The sequence below is a fragment of the Corvus moneduloides genome, chromosome 34, assembly GCF_009650955.1.
Source record: "Corvus moneduloides isolate bCorMon1 chromosome 34, bCorMon1.pri, whole genome shotgun sequence".
NCBI lineage: Eukaryota > Metazoa > Chordata > Aves > Passeriformes > Corvidae > Corvus > Corvus moneduloides.
Window position 1 is genome coordinate 280,171 of NC_045509.1, and position 10,897 is coordinate 291,067.

The 10,897-nt window shown below is 66.3% G+C and overlaps 1 protein-coding gene across 11 annotated transcripts; it reads left to right on the forward strand.

The window, feature by feature from the left end:
- Window positions 1–576: 576 nt before the first annotated feature.
- RTN3 (reticulon 3) lies at window positions 577–7,448 on the forward strand. 11 transcript variants are annotated; one of them, XM_032094866.1, is made up of 11 exons: window positions 577–782; window positions 1,964–2,035; window positions 3,328–4,104; window positions 4,141–4,173; window positions 4,207–4,500; window positions 5,249–5,459; window positions 6,149–6,287; window positions 6,375–6,444; window positions 6,586–6,632; window positions 6,789–6,847; window positions 6,974–7,448. In XM_032094866.1, the coding sequence occupies exons 1-11, from the start codon at window positions 650–652 to the stop codon at window positions 7,017–7,019; spliced, it is 1,881 nt and encodes a 626-aa protein (XP_031950757.1). In that variant the 5' UTR covers window positions 577–649; the 3' UTR covers window positions 7,020–7,448. The 11 variants fall into 11 exon arrangements, with proteins under 11 accessions (XP_031950757.1, XP_031950758.1, XP_031950755.1 ...); XM_032094867.1 differs by having other exon boundaries at window positions 4,141–4,165; window positions 4,199–4,500; XM_032094864.1 differs by having other exon boundaries at window positions 3,328–3,854; window positions 3,885–4,173.
- The last annotated feature ends 3,449 nt before the right edge of the window (window positions 7,449–10,897 follow it).

The following is a 10,897-nucleotide window of genomic DNA, read 5'->3' on the forward strand; positions in this document are numbered from 1 at the left end:
CAAGGCTATGACGGCGCTCTCTGCGCTATGGCGAGCTCTCTTTGCTCTGCGTGGGACGCTCTGCGCTCCCCCCCACGTAGGGGAAGGAACTGGGACCTCCCTGCTCTTTAGGGGGCTGTAGCCCTCCTCCCCCGCCCTCTGAGAAGCGTCCTGCAGCACCCCAGCGCCTTTAGGGGGACACCCCACGGGGCGATCCGCGCTATAGCGGACCCTGTGGTTGGAGTGCGGGGACACAGACCGCCCCCTCCCCCCCAAAAGCCTTTTCCCTCCCAAGAACTTCCTCAGACCCCCTTCCCCTTCTGAAGGGTGACTCTGGGACTACAGCTCCCATCGTGCACCGCGCTTCTCCCGCCGCGCGCAGGCGCAGCTTCTCCTTCTCCCGCTGCTGCCATGGCAACTGCGGGGGCCCCTCCCCGGTTGTGCGCATGCGCACCAGCGCCGAGCTGCGGCGGGAGGGCGGTGCGCGGCCATTGCGAGGCGCTGATTGGCTCAGGCGCGCCGGCTCCGCCCACCTGCAGCAGGTGCGGGGCGCTGATTGGTTCCCTCTCGCCGGCCGCGCCCCTCCCGGCACCGCCCCCCCGCAGTCGGGGCGCGGCCGCCGCCCCGCACGGACGCGGTTCCATCGCGCTCCGCCGCCGCCGCCGCCGCCATGGCCGATTCCGCCGCGCAGTTCTCGCTCGTCTCCTCCACCTCCTCCACCACCTCCGTGAGCTCCTGCTCCTCTTCCTCCGCGCGGCCCCAGCTCGGCGGCTGCACGAGCGGCGGTTCCATGTCGTGCGCCGGTAAGGGCCGGGTGGGGCCTGTGGGGCCTGAGCGGGGTGAGGCCTCGGCGGGGGCGTGAGGGAAAGAGGCCTTTGGGCGCTGGGTGTGAGGTAAAAAGCGGGTGGGAGGAGCAGAAGTAGGGAGTAAAGGTTTTATGGGGGTGATTATTGGGAGTAAGAAGCCTTTGAGGGGGGAGATGTGGGGGGTAGGCGGCGTTTGGGAGGTTGATGTGAGATAAAAAGTGTTTTAAAGGGGGTTAGAAATGGGGAGGAAGAACTTCAGGGGTGAAAGGGAGTGGGAAAAGGCCTTGGAGGGGCAGATTTTGGAGAGTAGAGGTTTTTAGGGGGAATTTGGGGGCAATGAGGCCTTTAGGGGGTGGGTGTGAGGTAAAGAAGCTCGGGGGGCAGAAATTGGGGGAGTAATGAAATTTAGGGGTAAAATGGGAGGGAAGAGATGTTTAGGGGAAAAAATTTGGGGTAGAGATGCTTTTAGGGGGATTTCAGGGGATGAAGAGGCTTTTAGGGGATTTTGGGGGGTAAAAGGACTTTTAAGGGCGATTTTGGGCGGTGAAGAAGCTTTTTAGAGGCCAGTTTTGATGGGCACTGACACCTCCGCCCCCACATCCCTCGGAAAAATGGGGGAAAATCGGCAGGAAAGGGAGCGTTGATGTTTTTGGGGGGTCCTTGGGGTCCAGCTGCTCCGCCCGTCCTTCCCTGGAATTTTGAGGAGGGGGCGTTTCTCCCTCCCCCGGAACATCCCCCCCCCCCCCTTCCCAGCGGTCATTCCAGGGCATCCTGACTTGGCAATTCCCGGGATTTCACCCCAATTTTCACACCGGGATACCACGAAGCCCCAAAATTCCGTGGTTTCACCCCAAATTTTACGCTGTTGGGGGGGCGAGGGTACAGACACACACCCGTTTTCCTTGGGGGTGCAGCGCCGAGAGGGGCGGGTGGGAATTTTGGGGGGACCCTTGGGAAGCATCCCTGCGCCGCTCCCTGCCCCAAAGGCTGGGGAAACGGGGTAAAACCCCCCAAAATCTGCTCCAGACTGGAATTTTCCTCGTGGTTTTGCGTCACCCTTAAAAAGCCGCTGGGACGAAGCTGCACCGCGCCGGCCCCGCCTTTTGGGGGGGAGGAGGGGGGATTTTGGGGGGGATTTTGGGGGGTGCTGAGCTCTCACCCTCTGTGTTCTCTTGCAGATCCCCCCAATTCTTCCTCCTCTTCCTCCTCTTCCTCCTCCCAGCCCGTTTCTCTCTTTGCGGCTTCACCAGGCAAGTCTCCCCCTCCCCCCCCTTTCCCTGCACCCCCTCGAAGAAAAATGTCTGGGGGGGTGGTGTGGGGAGAGGGAGCTCTGACCCTAAAAAAGCCCCCCCTGGATTTTGGGGGCCACGTTGGGGATCCCCAGAGCTGTTCTGGGGCTCCCCGAGGTCAATTTGGGGCCTCGATGTCACCAAAAGGAGGGGGATTTCCCCCAAAATAACCCCGGGATTTTGGGGGTTTCAGCTGTGGCGCGTTTTGGGATGGGGGGGGGGCCAAACGCTGCTGAGCCCCCCCTGAATTCCAGCCAAGGGTTGAGGGGGGGGTTCAACTGTCCAAAAATAGACATTTTTCTTTTTCTCTCCTTTCCTGCTCTTTAACACGGTTTCTTTTCCCTTTTTCGGGGCAAGCCCCCCCCAGCTTTGCCCCCCACCCCCCTCCTGCACCCCAAGGCTGCTGCTCCCCCCCCCAGCTTTGCACGGCCCCCCCCTCCTGCTGCTGCTGCTGAAGGTGAAAATCGTCGTTTTTTGTGGTTTGGCCTCAAAATTCCTTCCCCCACCCCCGACCCGCCTGCGCCGTGTCCCACCCGCCGCCGTGTGAACCCCCCCGGGCTGAAACTGGGGGGGAGAGACCCCAAAATGTCCCCCAAAAGCAGGAGGGGGCGAATGCCACCCCCAGCCTCGCTCCAGACTCAAAACTAGGGGATTGAACCCCAAAATGAGGGGGTTTAGCCCCAAACTGAGGTTCCCAGTGGGACTATCCCCCGATTTTCTGCACCCAAACCTGCAGGGTTTGGGGTGTCCTGCACCCTCCCCCCCCCCATCATTCCGAGCCCAAATCGAGGGGTTTTAGCCCCAAAATGGAATTTGGGATTTAGCCCCAAAATGGGCGTTTTTAGCCCCAAACTGGGGTCTCTCCTCCCCAGATTTGGGGGGGATGGGGAGGACCCTCAGTGCCGCCACTTGACCCCCACCTGCATGGCCGGGATGAGGGGGGACACCCCCAGAATTCTGCGTGGGGGGACCCCAAAATGATCCCCACGCATGGCTGAGATGGGGGCAACCCCCGAAACTGGGGGGAGACCCCCGGCATGGCTGGAACGGGGGAAGGGGAGCCCCATAACGCTGCGTGGGGACCCCAAAACCGCCCCCCCCCGCATGGCTGGGATGGGGGGGGACCCCAAAAGCCCCGCAGGGGTGCACAAGGCCACGGGCTGGGTGGTGGGGCAAAGAGGGGGGACACACCCAGAGCCCGCAGAAAGGGGCACGGGGGACCCCGACCCCCCCTGACCGTGTCCCTCCGCCAGCGGCCCCGGGCGGGCGCGACCGGGGGGCGTCCCCGGGGGGGGCCCCCCAGAGCCCCCCGGAGTCGCCGGAGTCGCCGTTCGAGGTGGTGCCGGACAGAGCCGCCTTCGACCGCGAGTTCGGCCCCGCGCTCGGCCAGATCCCCGAGGGCCGCGTGTGCCACTTCCCGCCCAAGCCCCGCGGCGTCCCCGGCGTGCCCGGGAGGGGCCCGGCCCGGCCGCCCCCCGGCTCGGCCGCCGCGCTGGAGGAGGTGTCGCGGTGCGTGCGGGAGATGCACAACTTCACCAGCGAGCTGCTCTCCTGGGACCTGGTGGAGCGCAACGGCGGCGGCGGGGACGGCGGCACCGGGGACAGCGACGGCGGGAACGGCGGCCTTGGCCTCAGTAACGGCGTCGCCGGCGCTGGGAACGGCGTCTCTGGTGCCACCGGCGTCGGGAATGGCGTCGCTGGTGTCACTGGTCTTGGGAACGGCATCGGGAGCGGCGTCACCGGCATCAAGAGTGACGTCGTCGCCGCCGCTGGGAACGGCGTCACCGGCGTTGGGAACGGTGTCGGCGCTGTCACCGGCGTTGGGAACGGTGTCGGCGCTGTCACCGGCGTAGAGAGCGGCATCTCCGCCGGGAGCGGCGTCAGCCGGGCTGGGAACGGTGTCACCGCTGTCCCCGCCGACGCCGACAGCTCCGGTGACTCCGACGACACCGTCATCGAGGAGGCGCCGGGCGAGGCCCCCCCCGCTGTCCCCGGAGATGTCCCCAAGGATGTCCCCGGGAGTGTCCCCAAGGATGTCCCCAAGGATGTCCCCGGGAGTGTCCCCGCTGTCCCCAAGGATGTCCCCAAGGATGTCCCCGGGAGTGTCCCTGCTGTCCCTGGGGGTGTCCCCACTGTCCCCAAGGATGTCCCCACTGTCCCTGGGGGTGTCCCCAAGGATGTCCCCAAGGATGTCCCCAAGGATGTCCCCGGGAGTGTCCCCAAGGATGTCCCCAGGGATGTCCCCACTGTCCCCAGGGATGTCCCCAAGGATGTCCCCGCTGTCCCCGGGGGTGTCCCCATCCCGCCGGGGTCCCCCCCCGCCGCCTCCCGGGACTGGGAGCAGGAGCACCAGACCCTGCGGGCGCTGCGAGAACTGGGGGAGCCCCCCCAGTCCCCCCCGGCTGCGCCCCTCCCCCGCCTGGCAGGTAAAGCCCCAAAAAGGGCCTTTTTCACCCCAAAACGGCGCCGAAACCAGCGGGGGGTGGGGCTGCGAATGGACCCCCAAAATGGGGCAAAAAGAGAGGAGTTAAGGGGGGGAAGGGAGAGACCCCGCCCCAAAATGCTGCTGGGGGCGGGAGGTGCATGAATGCCTTGTTTTGGGGTAAAATCCAGGGATTTGGGGCCAAACCCGCCGGCACGCTCGGGGGGGGGAGGGGGGGGGAGTTATTTAACACCTGCTTTTCCTGGAGGGGACGTAATTAAGGCCTGCGTGTAACGAAGGGGGTCGTTTTAATGAGCGGGTAATTAGTGGATGTTTGGCGGGGGTGGGGAGGTGGCATCGAGCTCAATTTGGGCCAAATCGGAGTGAATTTTGTCCCGGTGCCGAGTGGGGGTGGGGGACGACACAGGGACCACCTGTGACCCCTCCTTGTCCCTCTCTGTGTCCCCGCTTTGTGTCCCCCCTGTGTCCTCTGTGTGACCCCTGTGTGTCCCCCCCGTGTCCTCTGTGTGTCCCCCATTGTCCCCCCGTGTCCCCCTGTCCCCCATTGTCCCCTGTGTCCCCCCCGTTGTCCCCCCATGTCCCCCTGTGTGTCCCCCCCTCGTGTCCTCTGTGTGTCCCCATTGTCCCCTGTGTGTCCCCCCCGTTGTCCTCCCCGTTGTCCCCCCGTGTCCTCTGTGTGTCCCCCTGTGTCCCCCCGCTGTGTCCCCCCGTGTCCCCCCCGGCTGTCCCAGCAGTGCGGGACCTGCTGTTCTGGCGGGATGTGAGGAAGAGCGCGGTGGCCTTCGGCGCCAGCCTGGTGCTGCTGCTGTCCCTGGCCACGCTCAGCGCGGTCACCGTGGTGGCCCACGTGGCGCTGGCCCTGCTCTCGGTCACCATCAGCCTGCGCGTCTACAAGGCCGTGGTGCAGGCCCTGCAGAAGTCGGAGGAGGGGCACCCCTTCCGGTGAGCGGGATTTTGGGGCTCCCCCCAGCCCCACTTTGGGGGGGGATTGGGGCTTTTGGGGCTCCCCCCAGCCCCACTTTGGGGGGGGATTGGGGCTTTTGGGGCTCCCCCCAGCCCCACTTTGGGGGGGGATTGGGGCTTTTGGGGCTCCCCCCAGCCCCACTTTGGGGGGGGATTGGGGCTTTTGGGGCTCCCCCCAGCCCCACTTTGGGGGGGGATTGGGGCTTTTGGGGCTCCCCCCAGCCCCACTTTTTGGGGGGTTGGGGCTTTTGGGGCTCCCCCCAGCCCCACTTTTTGGGGGGTGGGAGCCTGGGGACGCCCCCAGCCCCCGTTTGGGGACAGCGGTGTCACCGAGGGGCGACGCGCCCGACGCCGTTTGCTCTGTGCAGGGGAAGGGTTGGGGTTTAGGGCGGGGTTTGGGGTGAGGATGGGGATTTTGGGGTCCAAAGGGGTGTCAAGGAGGATTTTGGGGTGTGTAGGGAGGGGTTTTGGGGTGTCCCAACCTCAGCCCTGACCTGGACCTGACCCTGTCCCGCAAGACCCCCCGGGGGTTGGGCTTGGAAGGAAATTTCGGGGTTTTTAGACACAGATTTCGGGGCATAGATGCAGATTTTGGGATTCGGGGAGGGGCCGAAGGAGGATTTTGGGGTTCAGTGGGGTCTCCCCTCACCTGTTCCCCCCTTCCCCAGAGCTTACCTGGACCTGGACGTGACGTTGTCCCCCGAGACCTTCCAGGCGCACGCGGCCGTGGTGGCCGAGCACCTGAACCGGGGCCTGCAGCTGCTCATCCGCCTCTTCCTGGTGGAGGATCTGGTGGATTCCCTGGAGGTTCGGAGCCTTCCTCCCCCTCTTCCTCCTCCTCCCCCAGCCCTGGGACCCCCCAGGACCCCCCCAAACCTCTCCTGTGCCCCCCAGCTCGCCATGACCATGTGGTTGATGACCTACGTGGGAGCCGTTTTCAACGGCATCACCCTCCTCATCCTCGGTGAGAACCGGGCCTGGCCGCCCCTCCTCCCTCCCCAAAACGACCCCCCAGAAGGTTGATTTTGGGGGTGGTGACCCCCAAAATCAGCACCGAAGGGGGGGTTCCCCCCCAAATAACCCTGACCCCCCCATTTCTCCCCAGCCGACCTCTTGGCCTTCACCCTCCCGCCGCTCTACGAGAAATACGAGGTGAGCCCCAAACTGAGGAGAACCCCCCCAAATTAAAGGGGAACCCGCAAATTAAAGGGGAACCCGCAAATTAAGGTGGGACACCCCCAAAAAGAAGTAGGACACCCTCAAAAACGGGGGGGCCGCCCCTGAAACCCACCCCGTTCCCCCCTCCAGGTGCAGATCAATCGCTACATGGGCCTCGTCCGCCGCCAGACCAAGGAGCTCGTGGCCAAGTAGGTGCCCCCGGGGCCCCCCCCAAATCCTGGGGACCCCCCCAGATCCTCGGGACCCCCTCTCCCCAAATCCTTGTGCCCCACCCCCCCCCTCCCAAATCATCTTTCCACCCCCTTCTCTCGTAGGATCCAGGCGAAGCTCCCGGGCCTGGCCAAGAAGAAGCCGGAATAAACCCCAGGGTAGGGGGGGGGAATTTGGGGGTACCCGGCGGTGCCCCCCCACTCCAAGCTCATCTTCTCCCCCCCCCCAAACTCCGCCCACCCCCCCAAACTTGTCCCTGTCCCCCCAACCTCACAGTGACGTCTGTCTGTGCCCCCCCCCCAGTCAAAGTGCGGGGGGGGGCTGAACCCCAAAATTGCTCCCCCGGGGGGGCCCCCCCAAGCTCGTTCCCCCCCCCCTTTTATTTTTTTAACGTTAATTGAGGTGAAATGTCTGTAACTGCTGTAAATGGGGCAGGGGGGGCTCAGCCCCTCCCACAGCCCCCCCAAACCGCGCCCCCCGAGCCCCCCCCTCGCTCTGGGGGGGTGGGAAATGGGGGCCCCCCCCCCCCCCCAAATCCACCCGCGGGGCTGCGGCAACAATAAAACACCGCGACAAGGCTGGGCCCCTTGGTGCTGTGACCCCCCCCAGGATGTCCCTGTGACCCCCCCCAGGGTGTCCCTGTGTCCCCCCCCGGGTGTCCCTGTGACCCCCCCCAGGATGTCCCTGTGACCCCCCCCGGGTGTCCCTGTGACCCCCCCCAGGGTGTCCCTGTGACCCCCCCCAGAGTGTCCCCGTGTTCCTCTCGAGTGTCCCCAGATGTCCCCGGGGGTCTCAGGGGGGTTTATTGGGGGGTCGTGTACAAGGGGGGGGGATGTATAAAAAGGGGGGGGACACACACACATAAATAAGGTGGCACCGGGGGGGTGACAGTGACACCGGGGGGGACATCGGGGGCGGTGACACCATCGAGGGTGACACAGGGGGGCGATGGGTACTGGGTGTGGCTGTGCCTCGTTTGGGGGGGACTGGGGACACTGGGGGGGGGGGGTCTCTGTTGTCCCCACCTCCCTCGTGGGGTGTCCCCTGTCCCCCCCAGTGTCCCCATCCCGGGGGGGCTCAGGCAGGGGGGGCCTCTGTGCCCCCCACCCCCTCTGCGGCCTCTTCCTCCTCTTCCTCCTCCTCGGCGGGACCGGGGGGTGGCAGGGCTGGGGGGGGGGAGACAGCGCTGTCACCTCCTGTCACCTCCTGTCACCTCCCTGTCCCCCCACCCTGTCACCGGTCAGGGACATTCTTGGCCCCCCCCCCTCAGTGTCCCCATGTCCCCCCCACACCCCCAATGTCCCCACACCCTCGATGTCCCCTCCCTGTCCCCTGTCCCTTACCGGGGGTGTCCCCGCAGGTGGCACTTTGTCCCCCCGTGTCCCCGCTCACTGGGGGTGTCCCCGCTCACCAGGGGTGTCCCCGCAGGTGGCACTTTGTCCCCCCGTGTCCCCGCTCACCGGGGGTGTCCCCGCTCACCGGGGGTGTCCCCGCAGGTGGCACTTTGTCCCCCCGTGTCCCCGCTCACCGGGGGTGTCCCCGCTCACCGGGGGTGTCCCCGCAGGTGGCACTTTGTCCCCCCGTGTCCCCGCTCACCGGGGGTGTCCCCGCCGTGCCGCCGCCGTCCCCGCAGGGTGTCGGGGTGCGCGGCCAGCGCGTGCCGCCGGATGTCCCCGAGGTGCAGCGAGGGCAGGGGACAGGCGCACAGGAGGCAGCGCAGCCGGTGGCCCCCGGCCTCCAGGTCCAGCAGCAGCTCCGCCCGCAGCCACCCCCGCAGCGAGTCCCCGGCCGGGCCCCGCGCCACCGCCACCCCCCCCGGGGACCCCTTGGTGGCCCTCGGGGACGGGGGACGGGCCCGGTGGCGGGCGGGGGACGGGGGCCCTGCGGGGAGGGGACAGCGGGGTCAGCGAGGGGGGGACGGGGACAGCTTGGGGACAGAGGGGCTTGGGGGGGCTGGGATGTTGGGGGAGGGGGATGAGGTGGGGACACTCTGGGGACATTCTGGGGTGGGGACATTGGGGACAGGATGGGACATTGGGGACAGGACAGGGGACACCTTGGGGACAGGATGGGACATTGGGGGCAGGACAGGGGACATTGGGGGCAGGACAAGGGACACCTTGGGGACAGGATGGGACATTGGGGGCAGGACAGGGGACATTGGGGGCAGGACAAGGGACACCTTGGGGACAGGACGGGGGACATTGGGGACAGGATGGGCCCTTGGGGGCAGGACGAGGGACACCTTGGGGACAGGACAAGGGACACCTTGGGGACAGGATGGGACATTGGGGACAGCACAGGGGACACCCTGGGGACAGGATGGGACCTTGGGGACAATTTGGGGACCTGGGGCTGCCGCTGCCGCCGTGGGAGGAGGCACAGGGAGGGGCGGGGCCGAGTGGCTGGGTGTGGTCTGGGTGGGGCCGGTCTTAAAGGGGCCGTGTCCTTTTAAAGGGGGCGTGGCACTTAAAGGGGCAGCACCAATAGCTCCATTAAAGGGGCGTGGCCTCTTTGGGGGCGGGGTTACAGCAGAGGGGGTGTGGTCAGGCGGGAGCTGCACGGAATGGGGGCGTGGCCTAGGTGAAAACGGGCGTGGCTCAGTTAAAGGGGCGTGGCCACATTTAAAGGGACAGGGCTTCTCTTTAAAAGGGGCGTGGCACATTTAAAGGGACAGGGCTTCTCTTTAAAAGGGGCGTGGCACATTTAAAGGGACAGGGCTTCTCTTAAAAAGGGGCGTGGCCACACTTAAAGGGACAGGGCCTCTTTAAAAGAGGCGTGGCCACATTTAAAGGGACAGCGCTACTCCTAAAGAGGCGTGGCCACATTTAAAGCGACACTGCTCCTCTTAAAGGAGCCGCACCCCACCTGCCGCACCGCCAGCCCACCCCGTACCTGTCCCGCAGGCGCCGCCGGGGGGTCCCTCGGGGCGGGGGGGGTGTCCCAGGTGGGCGTCCCAGGAGCGCAGCACCAGCTGCTTCTCGCGGGGCCCCCAGGCGCTGGAGTAGGGATGTTTCTGGCGGATGTGGCGCTTGATGGTGCTGAGCTTGAGCGTGGCCAGGGCGGAGCCGCACACCAGGCAGCGCATCCCGTGCCGCGCCGCGTTGAACTCCATCAGGTACTCGGCGCGCCAGCGCTCGTGGTAGTACCGGCGGTGGTCCCGGCCCGGCACACGGCTCCGGCCCGGCCGCGACGCCCGTGAGTCCCGGGGCTGCTCCCGGGGCTGCTCCCGGGGTTTCTGGGGTTCCCGGGGCTGCTCTCGGGGGCTCTGGGGCTCCCGGGGCTCCCAGCGCCGGCGCGGCCCCCGCGGGGAAGGGGCTGCAGGGGAGGCCGGGGAGGGAGGTCAAGGCATGGGGGAGGTTGGGGAATTTGGGGGGGATTTGAGGGGTCTAAGGGGGGGAGGGGACACCCAGAATTAGGGGGAAGAGGTGGGGCAAGACTGGGGGGGGTCTTAAAGGGACAGAGCATCAAAAGGGGGGGTGCACAGGGCATCTTAAAAGAGGCGGGGGGGTTCTTAAAGGGGCAGCGCACTTCGGGGGGCGGGGCTTGTAAAAGGGGTGGGGTCCTTAAATGGGGAGGGGGTGGGAAAGGGAGGGGCACATCCTGAAGAGTCGGGGGCATCCTGAATTCCTGTGAGCACCTTAAAGGGGCAGGGACGTCCCGAATTGGACGGGGCCATCTGAACTGGACGGGGGCATCCTAAATTCCTGGGGACATTGTAAAGGGACGGGGATAATTCAAAGGGATGGAGGCGCCTTAAAGGGGCAGGGACACCCTAAATCGAATCAGGGCATCTTAAAGGGACAGGAACCCGTTAAAGAGGCAGGGGCCTCCCAGCCGGTGACAGGGGGTGGCAAAGGCCTGGGGACCCCCCGGGGGTGGGGGCGCCTCTTAAAGGGCCAGCGCCGCTCTCATTGTGCGCCAAGGGAGGGGGTCCCACCGCACCCCACCCCCCCCCCCCCCCCCACGCCGTCTCGGTGCTCACCTGGGCTGCCCGCGGCTGGGAGCGGGCCGGGGGCGGGGTGGGG